Here is a 19,181-nt window from a genome sequence, read left to right as displayed (position 1 = left end):
TCATGCGAGATTGCTAGAGGCTCGTGCGAAAATGCATTTTCTCTAGATTCCTTGATGAAGAAGCCTCCGGAAGACCTCTAAAATGTTGCTAAGTGTCCTTTTAATCTTGGCCTATAAATAGAAACGTGATTGACTCATTTAAGGACTTTTGATACATTTTCTGATTGTAGAACTTTTCATACTTCTTCTCTTTATATAATTCTCTACTTTCCTTCAGTTTCTCTTATTTTCTCGGTAGCCAAACATGTCTTGTGAGATCAAATCTCCAAACATGAGTGGCTAAATCTCATTTTTCTCGGAGGAGGGAAGATCTAGAGGCAAAATCTATGGTGAATTAGAGAATTGAGCTTGAATTGCAAAGGTAATTTGATCCAATTGATTGAATAATTGGAATTTGGGAATTTTTCTCTTCAAATTGTCTTGGATGATTACTACAATGCAAGCTAGGTAGATTCATCAAATTCTTAATGTTAGATTTGATGAGATTGAATAGTTGCATTGTGTGAATCATCGAAAGATAATTTAAGATGAATTGAATATATGATTCGAATTGATCTCTTGGATTAGATTACCTAATTTGAAGAGAAATTAGATCTAAACCTAAAGCTAAATCAAAAATCGGTTTAGATGAAAATTTAGGTTTTCAATCTAACTTGATGAAAATTAGATCTCAACACCTATTCACCATGGAAATTGCTCTCTAGAAAAACCTAACTCCGAGAATCTCACATCTTATTAATTTTCTTCTCTTTTACACTTCATTTTCCTCTCAATTTGAATACATTGTTATTTTGGAATTTTATCATGCAATTTCAAGTCAATTTCACTTGATCACAATCATTTCTTATCATCTCATTCAAGCCTTAATTACCAAGAATAATCCATCCTTGTGGACGATACCTAAAAACCACTATACTACAGTAGTTTGTACTAAAACCACTTTTTGATCGGGTACAAATTGCTATAGAATAGTGAATTAGGTTATAAATTTTGTTTTGATCCAATAAACGACAAAATCCGAGCGATCATATATCTATTGGCTGGGGCAGCAATTTCATGGAAAAGTGTTAAACAAACTATTACTGCTACATCCACAATGGAAGCTGAATTTGTGGCATGCTTTGAGGCCACGGTTCATGGTTTATGGCTGCAAAATTTTATCTCAGGGCTTGCTATTGTCGACACTATTGAGAAGCCGTTGAAGATTTATTATGATAATTATGCAGCTGTATTTTTCTCCAAGAACGACAAATACTCTAATGGTGCTAAACACATGGAGTTAAAGTATTTTGCCGTTAAGGAGGAAGTTCAGAGACAACAGGTGTCTATTGAACATATTAATACTGAGCTCATGGTTGCAGATCCACTAACTAAAGGGTTTCCACCAAAGACATTTAAAGAACATGTTAAAAGAATGGGTCTTGATTGTAACCCTTGATGCTTATTATGTTTGGATTGCAAATGTTTGTTTATGTTATTAGACATTTTGAGATCTCATTAATCATGTTTATGATTTTTCCTGTTTTCCATTTTGTACGTACATCTATGAGATTGGATAAATGATAACAGGAAGTCTTTTACAAAGACATTATTTGTTGGACCAATTTTGGATACTTCTCATTTATGAACCATGGTTGATTGGATTGCTAGTGTTGTAGTACATGGAAGGGACTATGTCGCCTTATTGATGTACAACCGCCATGACTCATACTAGTGATTCATTTGACCATAGTATTTATGATGACCAATTTGAGTTAGAAATGGATTAGTTTTTTATGCACATAATGTTGACTTCATTGGGGCTAAAATAAAGTTAGTCATATGGGACAAGTGGGAGAATGTTAGATATTTTTCTTCTAATGTCCCACATGACACCTGTATGGCTTTAGTCTTTTATTTAAATGGAGTTATATAATCTAATCTCTAAAATTTTGGTTATACAATTAAAGAAGTAGTTTCCTATTTTTTTTACTCCTGACTTTGATGGGAAGTGGAGTAGCGGTTACTAAATTGTTGACAATTATCAAAAAGGAAATGGGTCCTCTCTCTACCCATTTAAGTAGCATTACACAGTTTCCATCTTTTCGTGTGTGGTATGTAATTTTCATTTTTAAGAAAAAAGGCTAAGAGAGAGAAACCGATATCCTGGAGAATTCTACATTTTTTTAGATCAAGAATTAAAAGAAAGAGATTGCTATGGATTCAGGTATGTTATTTATGTTTGTGAAAATCATGATAGTCAAGATCTTGGAATTTATAAAGCATTAAGTTTAAAGTTTCATTTTATTTATTACACCATTATCCATGGGGTTTTATTTGAAATGACCTCCACAACCAAATAATTATATGGTGGCCTGCACCTGGTGAGGTCATGAGTTCATATCAAATTTGTTTGGATCTGATCACATAACATGTCAACGACATAAAACAAGAATAAGTATCAAATATTAAAAGTAACCAAAAAAGATCATGATGTTAATAAGAAGGTATTCCCTGTTTGGTTTCTCTTTTTAAAAACTATTATGGAAAACTGTTTTTGAGAACAGTTTTTCGTGTTTTCAGAAGAAAAAAAATTATATTTGGGAATTGAATTATGGAAAATAATTTTTGTTCTTAAAAACAAAAAAAGACATGTTTGGTTGAGTTAATAAAAAAGTTTTTTAGAATAAGTAAAACAAAAAACATGTTTGAAAGTTTTTTTTTTAATTAATAAAGTATTTTTTTCCATTAACTTGATATTATAAATATATAAATAATTTTTATATGCACAATTTATTTAAATTATAAAAAAAATATTATTCAATTTTGAAATTTTTATACTAGTTATAATTTTCTTAAACAAATGATGACTTTGTCACAATGTGTAAGTATATTAATTTCAATAATTTAAGGAAGAAGAAATGGTTTATGGGTGGGGTGTGGTGGTTGGGTGGAGCTCATCTTTATGGAAACAAAAAAAAAAAGCTAAGAAAACGCAAAAAGAAAGAAAATACAAAAAGAATGAGAGAAAACACGAAAAACAATTTATTTTTTAAACAGTGAAAAAACAATGAAAACATCTTTTTATTGTTATAAAAAAAGTGATTTTTGATAACACAGAAAACACAAAAAATAAAAACACACCCCATTCCCCAAACAAGTTTTTTATATTTTTTGTTTTCAAGAACAAAAAACGGTTATTGAAAACAGGAACCAAATACGCACTTTGTATGTTTTAATTAAAAATTGTTTTCAAGTAGTCCTAACATTCCCATTATCAATCTTATTCTCTTTGCCCATCCTTACGCATCAGGGTTCATGAAGTCACTGCTAACTCAACAGGCGGGTTGTTAGCTCTGCCATTTGGTTTTTGCCCATTTGAGCCCATTTCCATATGAACTAATCACTGCAATGTTGAATCTTTTGATATGAAAATTATTTATGAAGAAATAATAGTGTGCTTTTTGCTAGAAAATTGGGTGTTCATGATTTTATTTGATTTTTTTATATAGGTTTAAAATCCTTTTAGTATAAAAATGTGGTCATATAGCAAATATTTAATAGGCAATGAGCATCACAAATTTTATTTTCAAGTATTGATTTTATTTTATTTTTATATAAAAAATCAAGCAAAATAATTTTTGTTATGTATTTTCATGAATAACGAGGTGGGTGATAGACTTATGTTTGTGGAAGTTAAACCCGACTTAAAAAATATTCAATCCAAATCTAACTCAGTCATACTTTCCATCAAGGCACTAAAACCAAGATCAATTCAAACTCATTTTTTTAAATTTGAATTAAGATTAGGTTAGACTTCACTTGGCGTAGTTGTATGATTCAAATCATGTTGGGGATGTTAGATTAAATTTTAACCTATTCAAATTTTTTAAAAAATTATATAATATTTTAAGATAATAATAAAAAAATAATAAAAAATAAATTTATCTATCTTTCTATCAAAATTAAATAATACATGATTCAATTACAATTAAACTTTTTTTTCTTTAAAATTTTTAAAAATATAATAAAATAAGTATTGTTATAGAAGGTAAGAAAATTATAATTTCATAAAAATATTAAATTACAAATCGCTTGAATCTTGATCTTGCCCAAATTTTCAATTAATTGTACAAGTCAGATATGGTGAGCCCACGGTCCAAATTGCATCACTAATTAAAATTTTATTTTTTTTCTACTTTTGTATGTACGAAAAAATAAAATAAAATTTTATATCTTTTTTCCCTTTGTCACCCTGGAAAAAACTAATCCATTATTATCCCTAATGATAACATAGAGATCTTTTTGTTTACTTTTTTATTATTTTTGTTTTTAATTTATCTCCTTATTAAATATATTTTTATATTTTAATCAATAACAACGATCACAACTACACTCCAAATCTTCAAATTTAGTCAAACCTAACTTCCATCTAGGATTAAGAAACTTTTTTTTTTTTGAGATTTAAATCATTTCACTCCTAAACTTCGCTTTAGGGGGCGGATTCCCACCTACATAGAAGCTTCTTATATATTGTCAAGGTTTGAGCTTCCACATAATATATGGAAAACATTAGATTTTTTTTTTTTTTACCTATTTAATAATTCCACAACCCATCTAATAATAGATGGGAATATATGGAGAAAATTGGCTGAATTAAAATGTTAAATTTCAACAATTTTCAAAAAGTAATATTTTTTAACTTAAAAAAAAAAAAGAAAAAAGGAAAAAAAAAAAAAAAAGCCATGGCATTTAAGCTTCAATTCCAGATTTAGAAATTATCTTTAAAAAAAAAAAATTATATTTCTTATGTTATAAATTTTTAATTCTGATGAAAATATATGCAAGAAAATTTACTAGCAACACCTGTAAAACTCAAATTTTCGACTGTGATGATGAGAGAGAGAAAAAAATCAAAATTTCCGGAGAAAGCTCGGGAAGCCGATAACTGAAAACTCAGAAATCATGGGAAAAACCCATTCACCCCAATCCAAGATTGAAGATTATATATTCACATACAGTATTTACAAAGCAAAACCTAAGAAGCAGAGTCATATATCATCACTGTGTGAATATCCATCCTCTAGGTGTGGCCGACGGAGATGAGTAGGCCGGCACGTCCCAACGGCGATCGAGAGAGCTGCCGGGTGATGACAGGCCTCACCTCTGGTAGTTCCGGAGACCAATTCTCGGACTCTTGCTTGATTTTCCTGACTTGGCTGTGCACAGGAAATTCGATTTCTTCCTTCTCTTCCTTTCCATTTCCGTTCTTCTTCATCTGCTCCATCTTCATTCAGAGTTTCGACTGAATCAATGAATGAAAACAGCGAGATGGGAAGTGACTTTGTTGTAATTATCTGAACGACATATATAGAGAGGCGCGGGGTGGAGACTTGGAGGCGGCTGGTTTCAGTGTTTGACACGATTCTTCTAGACCGCGTAGGGGTGTTGGAAAGTGTAATCCACGCTCCACTTGAGCGCTTTGGAAGGGTTGCTTTACGTGTGGCACTTGTGGATTCTCTGTGGCGCACCCTCCCTTTTCTGTTGTGTAATTCGTTGTTACGAGCCGTCGGATTTGGTCGAGTCATCCGATCTCTCGGTGTGGGTTGTTTTGTCCTTAGTGGATAATCCACAGCCGTGGCTTTTCATTTTTTTTTTCCTTCATATTTTTTGTAATCGTATAAGATAGGTTTTTAGTTAATTAAAATTTTAAAAAATTATATAATTATTTTTATTTTTAATAAAAATATTTTTAAAATAGACTAATTATTACTAAGGATGGTTTGCTTAGGTGCTAATACTATATGGTATAAAGTATAAACACCTTAGTGGGGTTGATTTCCAATTTAGGTGTGAACTCTGATATCTTCCAAGTAAAAGATTCAAACATCTTTTGCTCCATTTTCAAGTTTTTACCAAAACACCAGACTTTGTTGGTTGGAGGATTCTATAATTTGACTTATTATTTAATTATTTATTTTCATGAGAATATGAACACAATAAAGTCTTCTTTGCCTTATTAACGCCAATTAATTAGAGTGTAGAGGTGGCACGTTGGTCCAAGAGTCTTCCAATAAGTCGATTTTTTTCAAAAGTTGAAAGATTCCCAATGTTAGGGGACCTTCTATAAGGAAGCATGGAAGGGAGTTTCCAAGAAACAATTCTAAATGTCCTTTTCATGAAATATCAAGATAGGGTGATATTAAAATAATAATAATAATAATTTTAAAATATTTTTATTATTTGGTATTATCAAACTTATATGATTTTTTCAACTTATTTTTATTTATTTCCCTCTTATGTATAAAGGTTAAATAATTATAAAATGTAAAAGTTTTTAACTAATTTTAATTATATTTTTTTTTTTTTATTTTGTATATTAACCAACTAAAAAAATGTTTTTCTTAGTGCTCATTGGGATACAGGAATTTCATGTTCAATACAAGAAATCTTTGGATTTTACCTTGAAAAGATAATGACTTTTAAAAACGGTTTTAAAAAAAAACGAGGTATTAAACTTTTTTAACTATCTCAATTTTTAAAAATGATTTTAAAAGATATAATATAAAAGTAAATGTATCTATATAAGCACTTTAGACCGTGTGAATTTTTAAAAGATAGTGTGGTTTTGGAAATATTACCTATTAGTTAATTTAAATGATAATAAGAATAAAATAAAAAATGATTCTGGTTTTTTAGGATTTCAATTGATCTCCATTAGCTATTTTACTATTTTACTCGTACATTTCTTTTAGGTACTATTAACTTTTATGGTTGATTTTTTAGGTTTTATGACTTTTATGGTTCATTTTTATTTAAAATTGTATGTAAAGGTATTATTATCAACTTATTTCTTTTTTCATTGTCTTTGCTATCAATACATTAAAATGGAAATAAATAATTATTCAAACATTATATTAGAATCACCTAATTCACTCTTGCAGAAATAGAAATAAAAATAAAATATTCATTTTTACTTTCAATTCCAATATACAATCATAATCTACTTCATTAAACAAATGATGTAATTCATTAATTTCATATGGTATATTTTGTTTAATACCGATTAAACTATCTTAAAGAATGCCTTTATTTTTTGATACATCACAAAAAATTTTACCTACTAACCCTCAAAAGTAGTCGAAATAACATTTTAATAAACATGATTTGTTGAAAATTTGAAATTTTTTGGAAAGCCTTTCAATGGAGAACTTTTTGATATCATGATTATTTATGATGCATATACTCATTTATGATCTTTACATGATAATTAATATGACCGATTCTCTTATTTGTTACCCTTTTCCTGCATAATTGCATGTTGCTTGTCTATGTGGGGCATATATTTATTCCCTTACCTCCAACTTTCTAGTTTCAATTGAATCATATTCCATATGAAACTTGTTACTTTGTACTTACTCTTCTATCCAACTAGTGATTCGGAGTAGGGTTTATATTTATATTGACAATATTTTGGAGAAAGTCAATATATTGATGTTGATTGGAGTATAATCTTTAAACTTTATAGCTCAAAGTTAGATTTTATGGATAGTTATATGATCGATGTATTTTTTTTTTGTTTTAGATTCATAAGTTTTTTTGAATGCACATATATAACTCACCATATACACTTAGTCACCATTGAGTGCTGAGAGTTGTGAGAATCTTCATTGTAGGAAACTTTCAGTTTCTTTTTCTGTTTTAGATTCATAAGTTTTTTTGAATGCATCTATATAACTCACTATATACACTTAGTGAGTGCTGAGAGTTATGAGAATCTTCGTTATAGGAAACTTCTGGGGATGTGAGGTAGTGCATGTACGAAGGTGATGACCATTTTGCATTAAAGCACCCGTCTATTTCAAAGCATGTAGAAGGTTGCATACAGTATCAGTCACCATTGAGTGCTGAGAGTTGTGAGAATCTTTGTTGTAGTGCATGTACGAAGATGATGACCATCTTGCATTAAAACACCCATCTATTTTGAAACCTGTAGAAGGTTGCATACAATTGATACTAGAGATCAAAACAAATAAAAAATAATTGAGTTTCCAAAAGCAAATAGTAGTGTGTTAAATAACTGAGTTTCCAAAAGCAAATAGTAGTGTGTTAAATAATTGAGTTTCCCAAAGCAAATAGTAGTGTGCAAATAGTAGTGTGTCTCCAATCCGTCAAAATAAAGGAATATTATGAAAAAAATTACTATTTTCAAATATATTATTTGGGATTATCATTTGCAATATTATATTTAAAATTTCTTTAAATAGTGCAAAAGAAATATCAAAAGATATATTTTGTATTTCATAATTTATAATTATTATTATTATCTTGGTTAGAGGAAAAAATGATTGACACATATTCGCATCCTCTTAATTAAATAAACACATTCCACTTTCCAATCTCACCTAAATAAAGTTTGGTGATTGGTTATAAAAAAGGTAATTATGAGGGTAAAAACGATGGGTTAATAGTTGAACACAACATGTCATTAATTCAATGTGGTTTTTATTCAGATACCTCATCTATTTTTCTCTTTACTATCAATAATAAAATAAATATAATTAAAACAAAATATAAAAATAAAAACTAATAATCTAAAAAGAATATTGGTTTCTTATTATGAATATAAAATTAAAAATATAAAATAAAAGTGAAAGTTCATCATTCCATTGATACTTATATTTTATTTTATCTTCTTCATCTTCAATACTTTTTTCATGATTGTTGATTTTTTAAAGTTGTAAATAAGATCTTTCATAGAGTTGCAATTGAAAACTTTATGACTCTTTTGAAAAGTAAAAGCTAAATAATATACCAATTAAGATAATAAATTTATGAAAAATAAAAAAGAGAAAATTAAGTATTAAAATTTATTTAGATAAATAAAAATAAGATAATCAATTCATGATAAATAAATAAATAAAAAAGTAAACAAAGGTATGAGAGAGCAAAGAAGACAAGTACAAAGAAATGATACATTTTTACTAAGATATTAGATATTTAAATTTAATTTTTAATTTTAGTTTTCTAAAGAACTAATATCTAGATATAATTGAAATACTTTCACTTATAGAATTAGATTTTGTTTCAAATTTTTTTTAATATTTAGAAGAAAAAAAATATACATAGGAATAAAAAAAGAAAAAAAGAAAAAAAAAAGAAAGATAGATTTTGAGAAAGAGACTAATTTGCTGTTGGAATCAATATTTTGTTTTTATTTTTTAAGTTATAATTAATTTTTTTAATCATTTTTCATTTTCTATTTTATCATGGTAAAAACTAACAAATTCTTTATTTGGTTTTAATTTCAATAAAAGAGATAAAAAAATATTTTAATGAGAAAAGTCGAATTACTCATTTGAAGTTGAGCGTTATTTTGTCATAAGTAATAAAACAAAAAATAATCTAGAGAAATTGTGAGGATTATGTATCATATATAGTTAAAAAAAAAATCAAGAAAAAAAATAAAAATAATAAAAATAATCTCATATTTTCATTACCAAAAACTTAATAAGGTGAAGTATGATCTACAATAAAATAATTATTTAAAATTACATTTTTCATTATAAAAAATTTAATAACTTGCTTTTAAAGTTAAAAAGAAAGGGTATGAGAACAAGCTTTACATAAGCAACTTATTAATACACCAATTTCAAGGTAAAATATAAAAATATGGAATTAATGGATTTCAAGTGAAGCTAAAAAACCAAAATATGGAATTACTGAATTTTAAGTTAGTTAAAACCCAAAAATAAATAAAAATAAAAGGAGTTACATCCAACTGAAAAGTAGTAATAACTTGAAAAGGAGTAATAACTTACAATAAACTTTTCGGCTCAACCCACATTATACAACAAATGGAAATATGTTAGTTGATTCTCTCTTTGGTTTCCTCCAACATTCTAAGCATAAAATTTTCTACAGGCATAACCAGTCAAATTATACTACAATCAACTTTTCATATACAAAACACAGATATAAGAAACTGAAGTTCATGCCAATATTATGAATGTCCTTAAAGGATGTGATATATCACCAATTTGCATGAATTAACACAAAATATATGCTCACAGAAAACAAAGAATGTCTATTTCTTAACTTTCCAAAGCACAAATCAATGATTTGCTTCAAAAAAAAAAAAACAAACAAATATAATATATAAATATTTTAGTTTTAACATGTGGTTCATATGGATATTTCAAAAGATTAATTAAACAAATATTTCTCCTATTGCACTAAATTCAAAAACAATTTTTTGGTACCAAAAAATGTAATTTTCTTTCCTTTGATTTTTTTTTTTCTGGACAATTAAAAACAAAGAAATATTTTTTAGTCTTAAATTTTCGTTTAGGAGATCATGAGGGGAATATTTGTTCGGGGTATAATGGGGATATTTTGATTAAATTGAAAAAAAAAAAAAAAAACCCAGAAAATGTTTCTATGCTGAAGGGTTGGACAATAGCTTCATTCAATGAAAATTGTTGTCTAACAACTAATTTGTATCCAAACATAATATATAAACGCCCCTTTGTTTTGACACAAGCACTAGTTAGGTAAGGGTCGTGTAAATGTCACTTTGACTAGGTAAAGATTGGCTATAAAGTTTGAGTTATCAATCTAACCTAACAAACATTATTACTATAAATCTTGATCTCGACATCTAACAACATTAATTTGTTTCATTTATTAAAATATTAAAATGGGGTGGGCATTGTCCACTTCCATTGTCCCTTTCATCAAGAGGTTGATTTTTACCTTCATATAATCATGATCCATAATCACATATCTCGACTTAGGATTTTATATTAGGATATAAAATTGAAATTAGATAGGTAAACCAAAAAGAAAAATGCAGGGATTATATCAACACTTGCATAATTGAAAAGTGAAAGTGGTGCTTTCAGCCATGGGTTGGATCCCATACTGCAAAGGATGGATGATATAATGAAGTGGGGAAAATGAATCTATGCCCCCAAACAGAACCTAACTGTTAGACACTAATCTTCTTATATTCTATTAATACACACAATAATATGCTGATTCAATGAATGCTAAGGCTTCTTCTGAGAGTAATTATGATAAAAATGACTCCTGAAAGATTGCCTTCACCTGGAGAAAATCCAGAAGAGGCTAATCTGGAAGAAGATTAGAAAGAGTTCCACACAATAAATCATGACAATTGTGATGCAAGTTACAGCACCAACCAGTTTTAACTGCTTTGGCGTGTTTAGTGATAGCTTGCTGTTATGTTAAACTGAATCTATACTCCAGCAAAAATCCGTATTGGGTTTCATTTCAGAGAGGCTTGCTTATCTTTGCAGCAAATGTTTCTGCAACCAGAAGGGGAAAAGCAATAGTTGCATCACAATGTACCTGGTTGAAACCATCCAAAAACAGGAAAAAGAATCAGAACCATAGTTTTTCCTCTTATGTCTGATTAAAGAGTATATGAGGAATTATCTGAGACCAGAACAATACAACTGGTAAATGCAAGGAAACAGAAGGTTATTTGATAAAGCAAAAACAAGGGATAAATGAGTTTAAACCTTAACAGTCATGGCAGAACCCCGTATTTTCCCCCATGACACAGCCTCATCAGGGCGAGCTCCAGAATCACTTCCATCAAACTCTTGTGCTGTGTTGATGAAGACAGCATAATCAGCACCATTACGCATCATATTGGCATTACAAATGTGATGCTTGGGCATGCCCCCTCCAAGAATTATCATTCCAGTCTTTCTAGGATTTGCATGGACAGCTTCACCATTCATGGCCCTAATATCTGTTCAAAGAGTGACCAATTGTAGTTTCATGTGCCAAAGCAGTTATATATTGGTCAGCAAGGACATAGACAGAGGAAACGGTTACCTTGCACTATGTCAATGATCAGACCAGGATTGCGGAAGGAATGGAAGTATAACATGTCCCCTAATGAGCCATCGGTTAAACCCGGGCAGAAGACTGGAATATTGTTCTGAAAAGTGTAACCAAAAGAATATCATAAATATGGCGTAAACTAGGTGTTTATCAAGTTAAAGTTAGAAAGGAATAGCATTCTGAAAAGAGACAACAGGATACATAACTATTGAGGAGGTATATTTCTATAAAACCGTCTGAATGTAGCTCTTTAGAACTTTTTTCTGGTAATGTAATGGCTCAATCCCTCCTGTGTAGATATTTTTTGATAGAACAATTCAAACACATTAATTTCCCATGTAGATATTGATATTGTCCGTGTTGGGTCAAGGAAAGCTTGATTTTTAGAAAAAGTCCACATAGTTAAAAGAATCTTACTATATATCAGGAACTTATCTGTGATATTGAAATAACTTGCCCCCAACACAGGCACAAAGTCCACATTGTGTTCTGATGAGATTGTCGTGCTAATCAGAACAGTCACTCCACATCCCATACTGAGTTCAAGGTTCAACTCTCATAGTGTTTCTAATAATCTACTCCCTCTCATATAGATTTTTTTTTTTTTTTTTGATAAGTAAAAGCAATTGTATTAGAAAGCCTAAAGTACACCTGACAGTATACACGGAGTATACAAGACAACTGGGCCAAAGGGAGAGAAAAAACAAAAAAAACCCTTACTTACAACCCAACCAATCAATGAAATCGAAAATGGACCATGAAGCACAATTTACATGCACCCTAACCCAATCTGAGAACATGTACAAAAAAGACCGTAAAATAGCTTGATCCGCTAATTCAGAATCTTCAAAGTGGGCATGAGATGCTTTTGCCATGGGTAATATGGAAGAACAAAGTGGGCATGAGAATCCTCTGCAGTTGATGTCATTTTCTTTTGGTGGGAGTATTAATGATGCATCTTATGTACCAAAAGATGATCCTAGCCATCACTTTACCGGGGGGTCTGGAAAGAATGAGAACCCTCCGAATGCTCTGTATTTGTCTCAGTGGATTCATGGCCAGCCAACATCTCACAATTATGTCAAATTTCTAGAAGAAAGTTCAACATTTCCCCATAAGGCTCCTGCAAAAGATATAGTGGACGTCATCCCTTTACCGGTTGGTAGCTTGCATGCTGTAAATGGGGTCTCTGAGATTCCAAGTGAGGTTTTATATAACAGTTTGGCAAATGCATGTGGTTTTAAGCTTGCTGATCCTTCCCTCTCATATAGATATTATGCATTATGGATTGATATCCTCAGGACTTTAAAACAGGTAAATACAGTAGAGAGAAGCCCACTACATATATACTGTCAGGAACTTTTCCTCCATGTGAGATCATACCAGTAAACTCCACTATTTAAACACCTTTCTTTTCCTTTCCTTTCCCATATTATGAGCCAAGTTTCAAATGAAAATTTTGAGGTGCTTGAGAACTTTGCTTTCTTTCCGATTAATTCAAAGTTATATCATGATGAAAGTAAGAATTTGACATAAGAATGCCATTGGTCTTACAACATTCTGAATTTCTAGCTAGGAATTGGATCCACAATTCCACCTAGGGAACAAAAATCACCTAATATCGCAGTTCCCATCCACTAAGTACAAAACCATCATTATATGTAACATTACCATAGCATGCAGAAGAAATGTATATCACTAAAAAACTTTCATTAATAATACTAATAAAAAAAAAAGAAAAAAAAAATTGAGAACAAGATAATCATGACTGCACCATAGCAATGTAACTAATCCATATTGTAAGAAAAATTTATGCTTGTCTATAAAAATTAAGCTTGACATGTTTAAACACTTGTCTTAAATTCACATTGAAGGTATGGATCACTTTATATACCATGGAGGGTAAATTCTGGCTTGTGTATTGCAGTTTTGGTTGATTGGTTGGACTATAAGTAGGGGGAGGGAGTTGTTTTTGTCATTTCTCTCTTCTTGTTTCTTTGTTGTTCAACGTCCATTGCAAATGCTATACTTGGGGTACACTTTTTGCTAGACTTTTTATCAATACCTATTTTTTGTTTGTCTATCAATAGAATAAAAAAATAAATTCGACTTGTGTGCATAAAATTAAGCTCAACCTGGTAAACATTTACCTTGTATGCCCAATAAAGGTATGAACTCTCATTATTGATTTCTTTTCCCAAGCGAGCAATTACCTTAGAAGGTGTCCACAATACATTCTGTAAAACAAACAGAAAAAATGTAAGATGGAAGACAGGGCAATGTTCTAGAGCACTGCATGACTCAGGGGGATCTCTTCATTGCAATGTTGTCAAACTTGGACAAGACCAGCAGAGTGAACCAGTTACTAACAAACAGGTTGATCAACTGGCTCCAGTCACAAATAAAGTGAACATTAAAAACAATGAAAGAGAGAATGAGAGACTCAAGCAAACTCAAGGTTAAATATTCAAGATTCATGTGCAGCCGAGCAATGCTTAAATATGCTACTAATATGAGCGCAAGTAACCTCAAGCAAACTCAAGTAAGATAATGTAAAGCTAAAATGATACGGTTCAACAGAACTTGTATACATCAAGAAGAAAACATCATGAGTCATCATATTCCTTTTATTTTTATTTATTTTTTTGATAAGTCATCATATTCCTTTTATAAAACATAGTATATTAACATCTAATATAACATGATAGGTATCCTATGACTTCTTTCAAAGCATGGTTAAAGATATGACAATTAAAGTTCAAGGGTACATATCAGGGATGTACTAAAACCATGTAACAACAAGCTGACTAGATGGAAAACCAATTCTAACAAGAAGAGTATTTATGACAAGACAACAACCACTAAGTATTCATAGAATCATGATAAAAGGAAAATTGAAATACCTCCGAAGTTTGCTCCTTCAACATCTGGTCAAAGATCGGAATAATCCAATCCTCAAATTTGCAGTAGTTGTCATTGGGAACCAACAAGTTACCAATGCGGTTCAATCCTTTTGAGCGTAAATGAGTACCGGATAGATAAAAATCACCTTTGTATGTGGGTGCAAGGCATTTAATAAGATCCTCTTCTATGCCACCAGCTGTTGTAACCACCACATCAACCTGAAATGTTTTTTTTTTAATATATAAGTAAAGGTTGTACTATCAACAAAAGAAAAGCATGAAGGTACACATGATGTATATGAAGAAGCCAAAAGGCCAAACGAACGGCATGGAGGCAGAAAAAACAGCAACCACGGTCTACATAGATAATCAATCCACAAAGTCCAACATTAACAACGAACAATTAACCTGCAGTTATATTAAAAGTAACAATCCTGAAGTTCAAGTAATGGAGTTGAAAACAAAGCAAAAATGTAATAATATGACAGCAAACTGCCAAAAACCTTTCATGCGTCATGACCTAGAAGCCATATTGATGAAGAGTTGCAATACTAAGAATTAAATTTAGATTAAATAATGTCAAAGCGAGTAAAAGCCTTATCCAATTTCTTCCAAAGGAATTGACGTAGGAAAGCCTTATTTTTAACCTCTTACTTTAAGGTGTCCTGGGTGTTCTCCAACTCACAACCGTAAACCAAGACAACTTTGTGATCGGTGCATTGGCTTGGTCTTTGCTCTGTGTTCTTTTACTGACTCAAAGTTCCTTAAAGCTATGTTTGGTTGTCGGAAAGTACCAAGGAAAGAAAAAAATGCTAAGAAAAATTGTTTTCTCGTGTTTGGTTTCACCATGACAAATACGAAAGAAAGCCAAATATATTTATAATTAATTAGAAATTTATGCATTTTGAAATTATGTAATCTTTATACAATGGAGGAAAATAAGTGAAATAAGTTTGAAGAGGTACCTAAAATAATTTATTGACTTTCTATCTATTTTTTATTTTCTTTCACTTTTTCTACTTTTCATCTCTATTTTCTTTCCCTCGTATTTTCCCTCAAATTTTCTGGGACCAAACATAGCCTAATAGCCCATTCTTATATAGAGCTCATCAGTGAGTCGACTTAGTCTTTAGTACAGGATAGAGGTTCCCTAACATCCCATTATCTTGTGTGAGCTCGTGCCCCAGTATTATGAAAAACATTCAAAATTAGCACCTTAAAACATTTGAGATTAACCTAAAAAGATTGCAAACCATAAATCAAAGCCAAGGTGCCTCTTTCACTGGAAAAATATGATACTGCAAGCCCATAAGAAGCAAAACTTATTTGAGATGCCAATTATTTGAGCACAATTCATTCATATAAACTATTAAAACTAATGCCCATTTTCGCCTCTACATTATTTACAGTATATATACACAAAAGATGAAGTCTTTATCTTTTGATAAATGTTCTAGAATCAAACATAGAAAGTCACAAAAATCACATCCTTTCTGGAAAGCCATCTCCAAAGCAAAACTCACCATATGATGCTCAGTAAGATATCGCACTGTATCTCTCACACCCGACGAAATCAGATTGGAAGTGAAACCCAGAAACACTTTGCACTTCACCGATTTTCTATACTTTTCATCCCTCTCCTCCTCGCTGCAATCCTCCGCCGGACTCTCATCAGAAAGCCTCCAGTCTAGCTTCACCCCATTAACAAAAAAATTAACAAAAAAAAAAAAAAAAAATACAGACCATAGAAGAAAAATCAAATAAAATCAATCCAACCCCCAATTAGTTGAGTAGTTTTAAGTGTTTTAAGTGAAAAACTAACCATTTGATTAACGACTTGGATGGCGTCGCCGAGATTGGAGGCTTGGAAGCCGGTGGAGACCATGGATTTGAGAAGCTGAGAATAATCAACGCCTGCATTGAAATCATAGCCCTCGATCTTAGTGCGTACCCCTTCCAGGGAATTTGATTCTTTGAAGACTACCGATCGTACAGATGATAGGAAATTCTCTTCCATTGCTTTCGTCTTCAGCTGCTACCCAAGATCCAACGCACGAGCAGCAGCTAAAAGACAGAAGGAGTGAAGTTAGGGTTTAAGAGATTTTGGAGGGATATTAAAAACCACATGATATACAAAATTAAGATGCTAAGTTTATAAATTAATTAATTAATTAAAAAAAAAGTGAAGAAAGGATGCAGTTTACTAAAATCTTATATATTTAAATTTTAGTTTTCAAATAAGAAAACAATTGAAATATTTTGAGTGATAGAGTTTTCATCTTTGAGATTAATTTTTTTGTTAAAATCAATATTTTATTTTTATATTTTAAGCTTTAGTTATATTTTTAATTATTATTTTTTATTTTTATATCTTAAGTTTTGATTATATTTTTAATCATTTTTAAAATTTGAACTTTTAATTATATTTTTAATTGTTATAAAATATGAGAATTTATCAAATTATGAATTTATGGATGATCATCCATATTGATGTATATCTTTTTGTAACTCAGGAAAATACTTTTAATGAAAATTCATGTCGTTTTCTTCCTACATTCTATTCTATTTTTCTTTGAATCTTTTTGTTATTCTCTCGTCTCTCCTTATTTTTTTATTTTATAACACATTATCAACATTAATAGTCTCTACAAAAGAAATATAAATATTTTTCTCTATTCAAATAAATAAAAAGACGTTATTTTCTCTGAAAGACTCTTCTTTTCAGAAAAATAGAAAGACTCTTCTCTCTTCTTTCTCATAAAAAAGATTGTGATAAACTTATATCATGATTTTCTACTTTATTATCTTTGACTCTCTATTTTCACTTATTTTATTTGAATACATAAATATGTACAATTTCTATAACCAGAAGTCATGAGATAAATTATAAATTATAAGGTAAATTCATAACTAAAAGTTATGAAAAATGTGTAATCCCTATAACCAAAAGTTATAGGGAATATTATAAAATTACAAATACATGACCAAAAGTTATGTATATAATCTCTAATTATTTATTTTTAATTATACGATATAATTAGAAGTTATACTAAACAATATTATATAATCAGAAACTATAAAATAAATAAATAAATGTTTGTAACTTGAAGCTATGTACAAATCTACATAATGAAAGTTCATAGCCCGAAACTATGTACAAATTTACATAAAATAATTCATAGTCTGAAGTTATGTATTAATTTGCACATTTTTGCTATGATAAAATAATCATAGCCCAAAGATATGAAAAGGAAATATATATTAGATTTTAATTCCTATTTTATATTTATACATTTTTACCATATTTATAATTGATAAATTTTAGGTTATTATATTTTTAGATATTATTTACTTGAAATATTGTTAAAGCATTTTATTAATAGTTTATTATAATAATTGAAATATTTTTTTATTAATATTATTCTATATACATAGTTTTCAGATAATGTCAAACCTTGCAAAACTTCATATTTGTTACTTTCATTATTTTTACACAACTTATTAAGTTAAATCATCATCAATGACTAATATTTTTCAATTAATTTTAACTATTTCTCTATGATAATATTTATTCAACTTTCTAAAGGTTAGGTCTTTATGACAATGTTTTATAACTTGTTGATAAAACTCTTGTCTCATTAATTACACAACATTGATGATAGACAATATTAATACCATACCAGGTGATAGAAATCTGATTAAAGACTTCAGAAAAGCCTATACTACATCACTAATAGTATTTGATTTCATGTGAATGACATTTTATACGATGTTAGATCCAGAAGAATCTTGTAAAACCAACTTGGTCCCCTAGGGTGAAAGGTCATATGGATGTACATTATAAAACCAGAAGTTTTTATTTAGTGACTAGTCTACCTATACGCTTAAAAGGTAGAATGACATGTTGTGCAGATTATCATTTTAATGAGACAATTTTCTCGCCGTTAGGGGGAGAAGAGCCAATTCTAGAATAACAACGTGAAATTATTTGGAATGCATTGACTTTGACTTATCTTGATCCTCATACTAATCAATGTGAACTAGAAGTTTAAAAGATTATTTATTTGCAATAACTTGCAAATCAACTACCAAATGTTTTCATTGATGCAAAGAAAGTGACAAAAATCATTTTCATTAACCTAGAATATTCCAATATGAATTGATGTCCCTGAAGGACAATTAAATAATGCGTTGATGTCCCTAAAAGACGATTAAATAATGAGTTGATGTCCCTGAATGACAGTTAAATAATGAGTTGATGTCCCTAAATGACAATTAAATAATGAGTCTAAGGCATGCTTGAAACATGGTAGACCCTGAAAAGGCAAACACATTCCCTAGAAGAGGAAAACACAAGGAAATATATATGAAATGTGGCATTCTTGAAGAAGTTGCATATAAAGTGAGTTATTAAAATGACTG

The 19,181-nt window shown here is 29.9% G+C and overlaps 1 protein-coding gene across 1 annotated transcript; it reads right to left on the bottom strand.

Annotated features, from left to right (window-relative positions):
- Positions 1 to 10,857: 10,857 nt before the first annotated feature.
- LOC100247561 (deoxyhypusine synthase) lies at positions 10,858 to 16,881 on the bottom strand. Its single transcript, XM_002282885.5, has 7 exons — positions 16,582 to 16,881; positions 16,283 to 16,450; positions 14,760 to 14,978; positions 14,007 to 14,093; positions 11,848 to 11,953; positions 11,526 to 11,761; positions 10,858 to 11,352 (listed from the first exon to the last, which is right to left on the bottom strand). Exons 1-7 carry the CDS (start codon positions 16,774 to 16,776, stop codon positions 11,275 to 11,277), a joined length of 1,089 nt encoding a protein of 362 aa, XP_002282921.1. The 5' UTR covers positions 16,777 to 16,881; the 3' UTR covers positions 10,858 to 11,274.
- Positions 16,882 to 19,181: the final 2,300 nt, after the last annotated feature.

The sequence above is a fragment of the Vitis vinifera genome, chromosome 17 (genome assembly GCF_030704535.1).
Source record: "Vitis vinifera cultivar Pinot Noir 40024 chromosome 17, ASM3070453v1".
NCBI lineage: Eukaryota > Viridiplantae > Streptophyta > Magnoliopsida > Vitales > Vitaceae > Vitis > Vitis vinifera.
This window is presented reverse-complemented; position numbering and strand designations above follow the sequence as displayed.

Bases quoted from the DNA above. Each gene is read 5' to 3' on its own strand.
- LOC100247561 (XM_002282885.5), bottom strand. From the start codon at position 16,776: ATGGAAGAGAATTTCCTATCATCTGTACGATCGGTAGTCTTCAAAGAA. The intron at 11,954-14,006 runs GTAAATGTTTAC...TACACTTTTCAG, and splicing joins ACCTTTATTGGGCATACAAG to AACAATATTCCAGTCTTCTG. The intron at 11,353-11,525 runs GTTTAAACTCAT...GGTTTCAACCAG, and splicing joins GTTCTGCCATGACTGTTAAG to GTACATTGTGATGCAACTAT.